This window comes from Dermacentor variabilis, chromosome 10, assembly GCF_050947875.1.
Source record: "Dermacentor variabilis isolate Ectoservices chromosome 10, ASM5094787v1, whole genome shotgun sequence".
In the NCBI taxonomy this organism is placed as follows: domain Eukaryota; kingdom Metazoa; phylum Arthropoda; class Arachnida; order Ixodida; family Ixodidae; genus Dermacentor; species Dermacentor variabilis.
Window position 1 is genome coordinate 16,256,988 of NC_134577.1, and position 14,109 is coordinate 16,271,096.

The following is a 14,109-nucleotide window of genomic DNA, read 5'->3' on the forward strand; positions in this document are numbered from 1 at the left end:
CGGTTTGCATGCGGTCCGCCGCCAAAACTGAAGCGGGAAAAGCCTCGGCGATTTGTTGGGCCGCGAGGGCCGTGGTCTTGCGCGGGCCCACGGCGGTCCGCACGAACTGGTGTCGTTCTATCACCATATGCGCGGACCGCGGTCCAAAAGAGCAATTTGGTCCGTCGTATGGATCGGCCTTTATGAGCCCTCTTCCAGTTGTGAGAGAACAACAAAAATCAATATTCGGACACCTTAGTAGTCCGACAAAGCTCTTATAAGAGCCGTTGTCATTGCAGAAAAAAACTTCATCGTGTAGGTTACAGGTTAGATAAGATAGGCTCCTGCACGTAAATGTTCGAAGGAACATAGAAACGTTGGCCTGAGCCAGCGCACTCTACGCTGCTACTTTGCACAGGAGAATGGGGACGTAAAGCTGTGACGAGGGATGACGATGACGCAGAAGAGGGATGCACAGCGGTGAAGGCAAGTTCACCCTTCTAATGATTATCAAAAAGATTTCCAAAAATGACTTTCTCAAACGTATTCCCAGAAGGCATGGGGTTTAGAAATTTCACAAAAAAAGGCGCAAAGAAGAGTCTCGTATAAGGGATTCTGCGTGAGCAGCGTAGTCGCCGATGAAACACTTCACAATACTAATTAAAGAGCTGCGATAAGCGGCTCCAGTACGGTGAGGGCCTGCAAGGCGCTTTTAACGGACGGAGTCTTGTGACCGCAGATAACGCGTATTGCTTCTAGCAAGTGCCTCAGCATTTTTTTCAACGCTTTTGTTGTCATTCTTTTCTCCTCGTCGCTTGCATATAGACGAAACATATTAGAGCTAGTCGCCATAAAATATTTGTGTGAAGTTGCCGCTATCACCCTCACACATTTCAAGTCTAGTAGGCTTGAAACTACTATGCTATATCTAAGCTGGCCTCCTGTATGAGGTCGACGACGTTGTTCTACACAGCGATCACTGTGGTTGGAAACTGGCCTGATACATACACAGGGGAATCATTTTTAACCTTTACATAATTTTTAAAAATAGCCCGCTGCTGCACGAGAACTAGAGACACCTATTCAAATAATTGCGAAAATGTAATAATTAATGGCTCAATTATTTACATTACGGCACATATTGTAATTTACAAACCGTAGCGGGTGAGTTCTGAAGGCGTATGCACTTAGAATGTATTTCCAGAATGACACCAGTTTGGAGATAAACGCCATGAAATTCACCGTAATAATGCACTGTTGCTCCGTTTACTTTTTAACAAAACGCTCTGCTATGCATTGAAACACAAAATGTAACTAGAACGCCCATGTATTTCGCCCCACCACTTTGGGAAATAATTTCTCGAAAGTGGTGCCATCCTGGAAATAAACAGACCTCAGTAAGCGCTCGTCTTTGGGTGTTTCACTTTCTGGTTGTGTTCACTGCTGCGAATATTTTCTAAATCATTTATCTGCTTAATTATATGCACAGAAAGGGGTCACTTTGCCAACGTCGTCGTTGCCCTTTCTCAGCGCTCTGGCCAGCAGCGCCCCGTTCAGGATGTTTCCCGGTCTCGGTTCCTGCGACCGGTACTACATAGGCGTGACGCAGGCATTCGAGAAGTCGTCCTGGGGATGCAAAAAGGCCGTGTCCCGCACCTGGCCCGTGCTGGACAAGCTCGGATCGACACGTGAGACTGTCGATTTAACAAGCCCGCTAGTCACATATTGCCGACTGCATGATAAACAGCGTGACGCTGGAAACGACATGATGCCGAGAAAGCGCTCCACATTTCCACGAAGATATACGCACTTAAAGAACGACGGGAACTTCCAAGTGTGGTGGAGTAACTTATTCGGAGGTAACTTCGTTTCCTCGTAATTCCGTGCTGGAGTAAGTTTACGACGGTCCTGACACTCCTCTAAAGGCCGATCCACACGACGGACCAAATCTGCGGGCAGATCGGTCACGTGATGCGACGTCACCGCCCGCCGCGGTCCGGTCCGGCTCGGAGCCCATCCACACGGCGGACCGCCATAGTAGACGGCAGATCAGACCAACCAGCTACACTAGCGCTTTTTCGCGTTATCATTGTAATCATTCCGGCTCGAGTCCCACAAAGCCGGGAACTGCTCAACGAGGGATACAAAATAAAAAAACCTCCTCGTCACTCTAAATGGACATGGTGTTTAAAAAATATATTTGTTGCACGCACGTGTAGGCGGACATGAAACTACTGGCTTTTGCTGAACCGAAAACTAGATTAGATTTGTCTGAAGACACTCTGTTGTCGGACAACATTCGTTGGCCACGCCAAAATCGCTGCGGTTTGCATGCGGTCCGCCGCCAAAAGTGAAGCGGGAAGAGCCTCGGCGAGGCAAGACCGCGAGGGCCGCAGTCTTGCTCGGGCCAACGTCGGTCCGCACGAACTGGTGACGTCCTATCACGGGAAACGCGGACCGCGTTCCAAAAGAGCAATTTGGTCCGTCGTGTGGATCGGCCTTAAAGAGTACGCTTACTCTGCTTGGGGCCAAACTGCGTAAGCGTGTCCGATTTGTTTGGGGGCAGGGGGGTGAAGGGAGAAGTACGAGAAGTTTCGGAAATTGAGTTAGTCACAGAAAAAGCAGTAACTCCGGCGCAAAGAAATTTGTATCGCGAATGTATACGCTTCTCTCATTCGCTTTTCGAGACAGCCCGTTAGGCTTAGCGGTAAAACCTAAGAATGTCGGAATACCGTGCCAGTTGATATCCTGTTGAGGCTCTGGTTGGAGAAAAATCTTGCAATACATTTTTACAACGAATTCTTGGTGGCTAAGGCTAGGGCGAAGTTTTCGTTCTAGGTAAGCACATCTTTAGCGTAGACTTCAGAACATGTGCTTAGGGCTAGTGACTGCGTCCGAGTCGCATTCTTTTTCCCTGTCTCCTCGAGGCCCCTCAAAACAGTGGGACATGGCGAGCGCTCTTTGCAGCTCCAGTCGAAAAATTAAGCGGATATACACGCGTCACTCGCTTCTGGATGAGCTCAACCTGTTCGAGCGACTATAAGAACTGTGCAAATTACGAAGAGGGAACAAAAGTGCACTTATGCGCACTAAAAGCCTGATCATTAGCGAAGTTACAAAACGTAGGTCCTCAACTGTACGAACAAATATAGGACACTGATCCGCACGAAGTTAACTATGTTCCCCGACTAGGCACTATAACATCCCGGACACGCTCCCAAGTCTCTCTAGGGAAGCAATACATCACTGTCCACAATGGAACTCGGTTTTAGCGCTCATCTTAATTCGACGAGCAGCTCAAGCCAGTGTACGCAAGTATAGTGACGTTAAAAATAATCACTGAAGAGAAAATTAACTTCAGCTGTATTAGTACATTACCCTTCCACAAAGCCACTCTTCCCGAGAGAGGAAACTTAATAGGGCAGAAAAAACGCAAAAACAAAAGAATGGTAGCGATGACGCCACGTTCAAGTTCCCACACTAGCCCGCGGTGGTGTCACAGATTATTTATTTAATTATTTATTTATTTACTCAAAAGAACCTTACAGGCCCTATGACAGGGCATAAAGTAGGGGGGGGGGCATATTAAACAGTAAAGGTATAAAAAGTACAAATTTCTAACAAGAACAGTGCTATAAAAAGATTACCGTGTTGCACAATATTGAAGGCACAAGGAATACAAAGCAATATCTGACGGCACACGAACACTTGTTACTGTTAACAGAGCAAAGGAATACCGTTTGTGAAAATGATATACAACATGGCAAAAATGCACGATAACATACACTAGATTGGCCACTCGTGAACGGTGTTAAATGGGAAAAGCATGAGTAACTGAGAGCGGAACGTGTCGGGATTAAATATGGAGGCTATGTTATCAGAGAGGTCATTCCAGAGACGAATGGCACGTGGTAGTGCAGATGAATTAAATGCATTTGTTTTACCGTATATGCGCATGAAACTGAACTGATCATGTAATCTGCGTGAAAAAGAGTGGGATATTTGTAGTTGTAACCGGGTTCGTTTATTAGTGTAAATATATTTGTGGAATAAGCACAGAAGAGCGATGTTGCGGCGGACATCTAATGGCGGCAACAGTAGGTCTAGTTTTAATTTGTGTAATGCTTGAGTTTATACCGTAGTTACGGGATATGAACCGGGCTGCTCTATTTTGTATCATTTCCGTCATATTTATTAGGCAATTTTGATGAGGGGACCAAATTGGGGAGGAGAATTCTAACTGTGGCAAAATGAATGTTTGGAAAGCGAGTTTTCCAAAGGCATCTTCTCGGACCTAGTTAATTTTTCACCGCTGATGATGAATTACATTAAACACACAGAAGAGTGAAGTTAGCAAGTTTTAAGAATGTCTACAGTGCCAGAATAAGAGCCCAAATAAAAAAAAACTTTTCAAATCCATGACATAATTAATAGTCGTAGAACAAGAAATGTTGCTAAACCAACGTTACGACAAGGGGACTTGTTTTCGTCAGGACAGCCCCGTAGCGCTCTTGTCTAAATGGTAAATTTAGCGACATTCCTCTTTATACCAACGCTAATCACTTCAGGCCTTCATACTCCTGTGAACCACTCTCTTGTTCCGAAATCCATGGTGTAGCAATGACGAACATGTGCGGGAGTTCCGGCGCGAAATTAAAAAAGAAAGAAACTTTGACTAGAATTGTCTTTAATTATCAACATATACCCATGAAACACGCCACAATAGAGTTTGGAGAGGTCAATGTAATAGTCAAAACTGGTGTTTCTCGACAGTGTCTCTTGAAAGGCTTTAATGATTTAGTGGATGTACGAAGATAAACCCAGTGGAAACCAGACGGTTGATATGCCTGCTCATTTCCACTCAAGGAGGGAAGCGCCACAGCTGAGACTCGGTGAATTTTGGGCGTGATGCGAGATCAGGGGGGAAGGGGGGTATTCTGTAAGCGTCCACGTAGTGCCATTTCGCCTGCTATCGAAGTGGTGATTGGCTGGGGACGCCCGTCACCTTCTCACGCGTCGTGCCCTAGCCCAGCCAATCAGAACTTCAGCAGTGGACGAAATGAACATGTGGACACTTACATGATACTCCGCCCCCCCCCCCCCCCCCCCTCCATGCCTGCTTTGAGGAGTCACATGGCTGCCTGCAGGATGACCAGAAAAATTTGTCTGCCTGATATTCTTCCGGAACAAGAAACACGAGAAAACAACATGTTGGCGTACGCGCACATCTTCTTGCGTACAAAACTATTGCTTTTGAGCCACCCGAAGACTTGCTCCAACGGATCTCTAAGGCCTTGTACTGTCCAAGACGACTGTCACCATTCTTCCTCAACATCAGTGGCTGATTGGTGCTGCGCATAGCTGTGTTCTCGGCTACCACTTTAGTCTGCCATTCTTTTTACCTTTAACTTGCATTTACATTCCCTGCAGTTCATTCTTCTCAGTGCAATATGATATTTCTTCAACATTTCTTGAGGCATATATAAATACAGCGCAATTCTAGAGTATACGCTCTAAACAGTCTAACTTCAGCAAAATGTTAAACTGCGCGAGGAAGACAGGAGATGAACAGAAACGTAGACGTGCACACACTTTGCTGAATCCATGAACCAACTAGCCCAACAACATGCCTTACTTCAGCCTAACTTCTTCCTGAAATGTTTTATTTCTGTATATTTTTTCACTTTTTATGGTCCGTTCTACTTCCAGTTGATCCATTTTATTCTTTTACTGCTTACCTCGTGACACTTGGCCGTTTCAGGTTAATAGCAGCAGCTTCCATCTTCAATAATGTTTCTGCTCCAGAGTGCTCAGGCGGGTGAAAGAAAAGGACCACGCTGATGAGTGCTTTAAGCGGTTCGATGTTCAACAGACACGCCATCATAATCATACCTGTAAACAAACTCGATCCATTGTAACGCTATTTTAACAGTCCCATGATCCTTCACTTCGTTCCCAGTTCATTTCTTATAGCTCAACCGACTCTACTGCTATTGATGTGACATCAGGAGTGCCCCAGGGCTCCGTTCATGGGCCACTGCTCTTTTAATTTGCATAAATGATTTGCCTGTTAGCATCTCTTCTAACATTCGTCTTTATGTCGATGACTGTGTTATATCCAGCCAATAACTCTTCTGATGATCATTATCGCCTTCAAAAGTCATTTTCTAGGTTTCGCATTTGGTGCAGCATCTCGCAAATGAACATTAACTTTGATAAAACCGTCCTTATGTCCTTCTGTAAAAGATCTTCTCCTCTTTTTCATTACTCTTTGAATAACTGCGCTGTGTGTAAGGTATCTGAGTATAAGTATCTCGGTGCAATTTTTACGCATAACATGTCATGGTCTAATCACATTGATTACATTTGTAACAGAGCACTGAACAACTTAGGTTACATACATCGTACTCTATCTAACTCTCCGAAAGATACTAAGTTAATGTTACATAAATCGCTAATCCGTCCTTTAGTTGACTACGCATGTGTCGTTTGGAACCTTCATAAGCAGTGTGAGATTATCAGGCTAGAAGCACTTCAGAATAAAGCTGTAAGATTTATATGTCACCGTTATGATCATGACTTTTCACCCTCTTCTGCACTTCGTTCCTTTAGTTTAACTGCGCTCAATTCACGTCGCCGCACAGCATCCTTAGATTTATTGCACAGCATCGTCAATTCTTCCTTTAGAATTTCGACAAACAACAATACTAACCTCGCACCAGAATCATCGACGAGACGACATCACAACTTGTCCTACTTTGCACGCCACTAATATGTTTAAATTCAGCTTTTTTTCTCTTTCCATAGAAGACTGGAATTCCTTACCAGGGTCTATTCGCTCATGCTCGCCCCGAAGTTTTGCATCTGCCATCCAAGCTGAATGGTCCTAGCGGATCAGCCTCATCGTTGTTTCGTACTTTTCTGTGTATAATTTTTCTCTGTTAATCCACTCCTGCTATAGCGCTCATTGCGCTGCGGTATGTACAAATAAATAAATAAATAAATAAATAAATAAATAAATAAATAAATAAATATTAACTGACCTCTCATTCGATGCCCTATGTGTCTCTTACGGGACGTGTGATACAGCGGAGGGCTGCAAGACGCTGCAAGCCAAGTTTTGTACCTGTCACGCCCTGGAGCCCAGCAATTACCCAGAATTCCGTGACTGGATCAGAGACACGTACTCGATACTGGCCATCATAAATTACCCGTTCGCCGCAACCTTCCTCGGGCCCATCCCTGCTCATCCGGTCAAGGTAATTGTACCGCATGCCGCCAGTGGTTGCAGCTTTCTTGCGTCTTCTCGCAGAGCTCAGATATATTTAGTGGCCAATGCTGCGTCGCTCAGGGAGAGGCTAAGTTGCAAGGTCTGCTTACAAATTGATTGATTGACTGGATGACGCGTTTTAACGTTCGAAAGTAACAAAACGGTTATCAGAGACGCATAGACGAGGGCTCCGGACTTAGCTTGACCAACGTTGACTGAAATTTCTGTACTAAATGTAACATATCGCTACTTGTCACTGGGCTAGCTGGTTCATATTTTTTTGGACAAGAGCAGCATGTTTGCTTTGTTCGTTCTTGCTCGGCATCAAGCAAAATATATTTGCATAATAATGTAAACCTTCGGCTTTCTTTTTTCTTCTTTTGCATCTCTATATAAAAATGCATTTGTCTCTGTAGGAATATATGCTTATATTTCATGTATACCTGTAAGATTGTGTAAGTTTGAATTTGGCTACACAACTTCATTTTGTTATTTGCGTAGTTCTTCAGCATAATTTTTCAAAAGTTATAAACTGATTGTGTTGGTTGTTGCTGTAACCACCAATGCGGGGGCCTGCGGCTTTGTCAAACTGTTGACATGATAGCTTTTCCCGCACGCCCCTTCGTGTCATTACACTGTACTGATGCGAAAATAAACATCATTGTTATATTTACGATGGTACGATAGCGCGCGAAACAATGCCAAATAAGACCAGAAGAAGAAAGATATCTTTCCTATCTTGGTCTTGCTTTAATTATTTTCTCGTCTTATTACACCGTAACTTCGGCATTAAAATTGTTTTGTCTCCTGAAATACCTACATAAATAATAGTGGAATTCTGTAACATCGAACTACACACCCTTTGCTGTCATGAAACTAGTACTCGACCCTTCATCAACCTTGGTGGCTTAGAGGCTATGGTGCGGCGCTACTAAGCACGAGGTCGTGGGATCAAATCCTGGTCGCGTTGGTCACATTTCAATGATGGTGAAATGCAAAAACTGCCGTGGCGTTTGGGGCACGTTAAAGATCCACTGGTGGTCAAATTAGTCCGGAATCGCACACTATGGCGTGCCTCATAACAAAATCGTGGTTTTGGCACGTAAAACCACAGAAATGATTCAATACTCGTTCCTTCAAGCAATCAACCCTAAGAAATGGAATGGCTTGGACTGTAACTTGTGTGGCTTTTGTCCATGTCTCAATGTCTGCTTTGTCTCCGTTAGTTTTCCGCTGGTAAGCCGTCAATGGCTGATGTTACGATACCAACAACACGTATCTCTCTGAGACAACAACGGAATATCAACGAAATCTTTCAGGGCGCATTGTTCATGTCATATGATTAAAGAAGTTGAATTTAGTCCCTCGTCCAATAACCACTCATAGTAAGTTGTGTAACACGAATTCAAAAATACGGGGACAAATGCTACTCACTGCGTCCGCAAGACATACATACAAAAATAACAAAGTGCTATGGATACTGCTTCCTGAACACTTCACCCATCGAACGCTCCGCAAGGAAGAATGTAAATAAACAGCATGACTATTGCCTTTCCAGTATCAGACTGAAGCGTTCATTAATAAACACGATGGCGTTTCTGCTCAGGCACGCCTACCGTACCCGCATGCCTAATCTTAGAAACCTCATGCAGTGCAGCCAAAGCTATGGTTTACGTTAGCCAATCAGAAGAGAGAACCAGAAGTGCTCCTCCATTAAACACACGTGATTGCACTCCGCATGACGCTGGTTGAATGGAACCACCATGAAAAGTTTAGTGCAGTCGATTTGCGAGCACTCTCGTCTCCTCTGGAAGACTAGCCGGCTCTAGTTACTGATTTGCTCACACTGGCACTAGCATTGCAAGCAATTACTAGAAGATGAAGCGGGCAGGGGGGGGGGGGATTCCGAAGCCAAGCTGGCCCGTCCTGACCGGACCGCGTTTACATGTAACTCGCCAAAGCAGGTTTGTAGGCAAACTAACTGAACTCGTCTCGACGCTAATTCAGTCAGATCCCCTAGCGTATAACGAACGTAGCTTCTCAGAGTATCGTATTGTGCTCTAGACTTGCACTAGTGATTTGTTTTTGTAATTTTTTGTTGCTGCCGTGTACCTTACAGGCGGCGTGCAATATCTTGCGCAGCGGGGCCAAATCTGACGAAAACATGGTAGATGCAGTCGCCAAAGTGATGAATTTGATGTACAACGGCACCGGAAAGAGCCCGTGCAGCAACGTTTACCTCATGGCAAACATGCATGCCTACCGGTTCCAGGTGAGCTGTCATTTGACACTGAAGTGCACACACTTGAACGCTCTTTATACAACTTTCGCTTTGGAGATTATGAGGATTTAAGAAATTAAAATTTAGGTAGTGGAGGGGTTTAATTCCAAAGATTGCGTTGCCGAGGGTGCCCAAATACTGCTGTAGTCATGCCAGTGGTGCTACAGGCAAATATCAGTAGACCTACTGATTCTTCAAAATATTTAGTGATTCAGGTATAACACTTCACTATCCACTGAATTTCGGACTTTTTAATTATGATAATTTTTAGATTATGATGATTTTTCTTGGGGGATATACATTCTGGCCTAGACCATGTTGAGCTACATTAGTGCGCGCATATCACTGTATACGTACCTCCTGTTGCGGATGACATTTTTTTCTGTCTTTGGCATGTCTTAATTGTTTGAATTCATTTAGAACACTGGTTCAGAACTAGCCTGTGGCTTTGGTGTTCATAGAATTGGTGCAAACATGCCAGCTTTCTTTCGTGGGAATAAACAACAAATAGAAATGATTAAAATAAGGTTAAATACCACGAAACCGACTCTCACACAGCTGAATCGGTAATAAATGAGCAGTATTAAAGCAACTGCCACAAAGCTACAAAGCTTGTAGGTGTCTAATTTTCTCATTGACAAGCTTTACATACCACCACAGCAGACGACGCGCGAAGCCGACGACGCTTGCACCTGGTTGGTTAGTGGACGCGACGTAAATCTTCGCACAACACCTCCGATATTTATTGCACGCTAAGGTCGTGTCCATGAGCCTCGCTGGTTCTCAACGTCCCACGTTCTGCGTCATATTCGGCGAGTGGTAATAGAGTGTTTTAGTTGAGCGTGTTTATGCTCCGCTAAGCAGCTAAGCGGAGCGGAAGCGCGAATGCGCATGCGGCGTCCGCTTAGCCTTAAGCGGGATAGCGGAGCGAGGAACACGGTCCGCTGAGAAGCTGCCTGAGCGGAGCGCGCTGCGCAGTGCTTTGGCTAGCGTTGGCGTCAGAAAGGATTGGATTGGATACAAAAAGCAAGCACACTGGCTATCACGTGGCGTTCACCGAGACGGCGCTTCATATTCCATTAGGCAAAGTGGGCCGGTAACGCATTACAAGCGCACGTCTAGATACTTCATGGAGAAATAAGTTATATATACACATATATACGTTTTACTGTGTAAAACTGATCAATAGGTGTTTTTATTTTCTTTTATTACCCTGAATTTGGCCAGAGGGCGCTGCAACTACGAAAGGTCCGCTCCGCTACGCTAAACGTATAACTAAAACGTGAAAATCGCCCGCCGCTTCGCTTTGGCTTAGCGGGGCCACTTGGAGCGGAGCGTACCGTAAGGACGCTCAACTGAAACACTCTAATAGCGGCATTTTCTGCTGTTGACGCATACGCTTTTATCTACATTTTCTTAAACTGCGCTTTCTTACGTTGTCCAAAATCTTTTAATTGCGCTTGGTCTTTAAGACAGAAAGCAGAGCTTTACCGACTGTACGAAAAATAATTATGATTTTGATCTAGAGCCTGAAACTTCTCGCGAACGTTGCCACAGATTGCCAAGTTTAAAAACGAAACAAACAAGCAAGCAAGCAAGCAATCATTGAAGCATATAGTTTAGAAATTGGTGACTGCGCAATAAAAACAGATATCGCTATTCTGCAAATTCCTTCTGTTAGCGCATCTGTACTGGACAGATTTGATATAGGAGCTTACACCCTGTGAACTTTTATCAATGATGATGAGGGTTTGGAGAAAGCCCTACTCGCAGATTAGTGATATATATCAGAGTGGGATACAATGCAGAAATTTTGCTCGCTTTAGATGTCTGAATAGCCGCAGCTAACAAAATTCTGATATTGTTTTCTGTTGTTGAGTAACAAAGTTTTGAAGTTGACGTACGTTTCAGTCTTCTTTTGTATTTTTTGTTTTGCAATATTCAAAAACGTTTGTTCAAAGAGATCGAATGCCTAAATAAAGAAACCTGAACTTCGTCCTATAGTTTTTTGCGACTACTACATCGTTGTCGCTTTTGTGTTTGTTTTATTGCCCCTCCCCCCTCCCACTTCTATGTGATAGCCTCAAATGAAGACGTTCGGCAGTATTGTACGTGAATAAGTAAATACTGCCTGGAGATAATAATATCTTTCATTTAAATGAACAAGCACCATCTAATTTGGTGCTGTGGATGCCGAGAAAAAAAAAAGAACTCTCTGTTCCCGTGCGCTTGTATAGGAGCCCCCCGATGCGAAGCTTGCTCTTAACCCTCTGCGCAGGAGTGCACCGAGCTCATACACCCGACGTGTAGTGACGGTGTGAAAGACATGTTCTATCCTCAAGAGTGGGATCCCGAGAAATTTGCCGAACGGTGCCGAAAGAGGTTCGGGGTTACGCCTGAATTCGATGGGATGCTCAAAAAGTACCCGATCCCAAACTTCGAGATGGCGTCCAAGATATTTTTCAGGTATACGTTATATCAGCTAGTGCACAGATTCCCGTTCATATACAAAAAAAGAAACGTATGCTCCAAAAATGCACCGCGTCGGACATGACTGCGTTCTCCGGAAGAGTTTACTCCCTTCTTTCTCATAGAAAAAAAGAAGCGCGAAGGCCCAGACGAATTCGCTTCTATGTGTATGGTTCGCTTCACAAGAAACAGGCAACTGTGGGAGGCGGTATGGCTGTGGTTGGAAGGCTACTTTAATAATTCAAGGTACAGCACAACAGAACTTCGCAACAAACGAAGCTGTGTCTATTATTACTGCACACTGTCCGCGACACCGATCACTGTCCACAGGGTAACCTTGTCCACTGCAAATAAAGCAAAACGTCGGAGGACGCTTAAGCTTCGCCTTTAAGAGTGGAACGCGATAGCATTCAAAGATGCGTGACTGTTTCTCACGCTTTCCGAGAACTTCAGCTTATGTAACCGTTGTGTTTACCGGGAAACGCTGGCAGCGAACGCGATGCACGAAGGCGAGCTTTGTGGTAGAAACGCGGCCTCTTACGTGGGTCGATCTTGAAGGTAGTACACAGCCGCGCCAACGAAATTCCTTCGTTTTGAGGTTTAATGATAACTATGCTGCTATTTTATCGCATTTTTAATATTTCAGTCTGAGCAGATTTAACATAAAAGGCATGCGCTGTCGGCGTTTCGTTTCACGACATATTTCTTTTTGTATCTGGGCTGCCATTCTGAAAATTCCGAGGAATAAGTTTATCAAGAATGTAAGACAAGGTATGAGCAACTTTAGCGATAGAATGGTGTGGCACTATAACCTACATATAGGGCATCTTCTATAGCAAGGCGTGGAATATACAGATACCTAAATGCAAACGGGAATTTTCGTTCACGGGGACGGCGGCGTCGGACGCTGACACCGACACCGCATTTTCTACGACACGGGGCCCTTAAGTTATAGCGTTTATAAAACCATGCTTTTTCTTCTCGAAAAGCGGTGGCAACTACGAAGGCGCGACCACTTTTTATACTGGTCCTTACTATTGAGTCCCGACTAATACGTTACGAACGCGAAAAATAATTTTTTATTGACTTAAGTAACACGATTAGTACCGGAAAGCAACATTCCCATGTAGGCGGGTAAAGCAATCGTCTCTTCATGTTAACTATAATAACTGGTTTTCTTTGCCGGAACAAAAAAGAAAAAGGAAAGATTAAGACGCAACAACGCGCTGTGAATTTCCGTGTTGACAATGCATCCTGGATTTCCACGTCATTTCATCGTATTCGGAATGAACCTCGGGGATGTTTCTCATCGCCTGTGGCAACAGAACAGTCTAGATCAAATAAATGTGAATTGTCCCAAATGCGCTGGAATGCACGAGTATGGCAACTATTTCCAAGCGTTTAACACAGCGTTTGCCTTCGTATGGGAGATGTATAGCTTACGGTGTCGCTTTCGAGTTAATTTTAAAAAGGATTAATATCACATTGTGAAATAAAATGTACAAGTCGTCTCAGGAGGATAACCGTACTTTTTGTGTTTTCTTCTTTGCACTGCAGTGACGGCGACCTAGATCCATGGGCTGTGCACAGCTTGAAATGGGCTCCCACACCGGAAACCAGATACCTGCTCATCAAGGGCGCGGCGCACCACGTGGACCTACAGTTCTCGCACCGCGATGAGCTTCGCTCGTACCGGAACGCGAGGGAGGCCGCCAGGCAGGCCATCGCCGAATGGATATAGCCGTGGCGTTGAGGACCGCACTGCCGACCTTAGCGCTTGTGTGTGTACAGGCACATGTCCTACGGCCAAACCAATTCACAGAGAAAACTGATATTGACTGCTCTCGCAAAAATCGATGCACAGTGTCTTAGCCTGAGGCCAATAACCGATAGTAGACGCCACTGCGAATTTCCTGCGAATTTCCCGATTGGCTTATTTATTCTAATATACTGGCAGGCAGCTACGCTGTCCAAGCAGGAGAGGTTACACAGAGTACATTGGTAAGCCCTTTTCAAACAAACGAAACATTGACACACCATATATATACAACATACACAGGTAGAAAGATCCACAGCTCAACATTGCTGGGAAAAATACATTTTGCAATAG

General features: G+C 44.5%; 1 protein-coding gene across 1 annotated transcript; it reads left to right on the forward strand.

The window, feature by feature from the left end:
- Positions 1–1,484: 1,484 nt before the first annotated feature.
- Positions 1,485–13,740, forward strand: LOC142559905 (lysosomal Pro-X carboxypeptidase-like). The gene is made up of 5 exons (XM_075671593.1): positions 1,485–1,667; positions 7,069–7,238; positions 9,369–9,521; positions 11,809–11,996; positions 13,557–13,740. Exons 1-5 carry the CDS (start codon positions 1,538–1,540, stop codon positions 13,738–13,740), a joined length of 825 nt encoding a protein of 274 aa, XP_075527708.1. The 5' UTR covers positions 1,485–1,537.
- Positions 13,741–14,109: the final 369 nt, after the last annotated feature.

Bases quoted from the DNA above. Each gene is read 5' to 3' on its own strand.
- LOC142559905 (XM_075671593.1), top strand. From the start codon at position 1,538: ATGTTTCCCGGTCTCGGTTCCTGCGACCGGTACTACATAGGCGTGACG. The intron at 1,668-7,068 runs GTGAGACTGTCG...CGTGTGATACAG, and splicing joins GGACAAGCTCGGATCGACAC to CGGAGGGCTGCAAGACGCTG. The intron at 11,997-13,556 runs GTATACGTTATA...TTTGCACTGCAG, and splicing joins GCGTCCAAGATATTTTTCAG to TGACGGCGACCTAGATCCAT.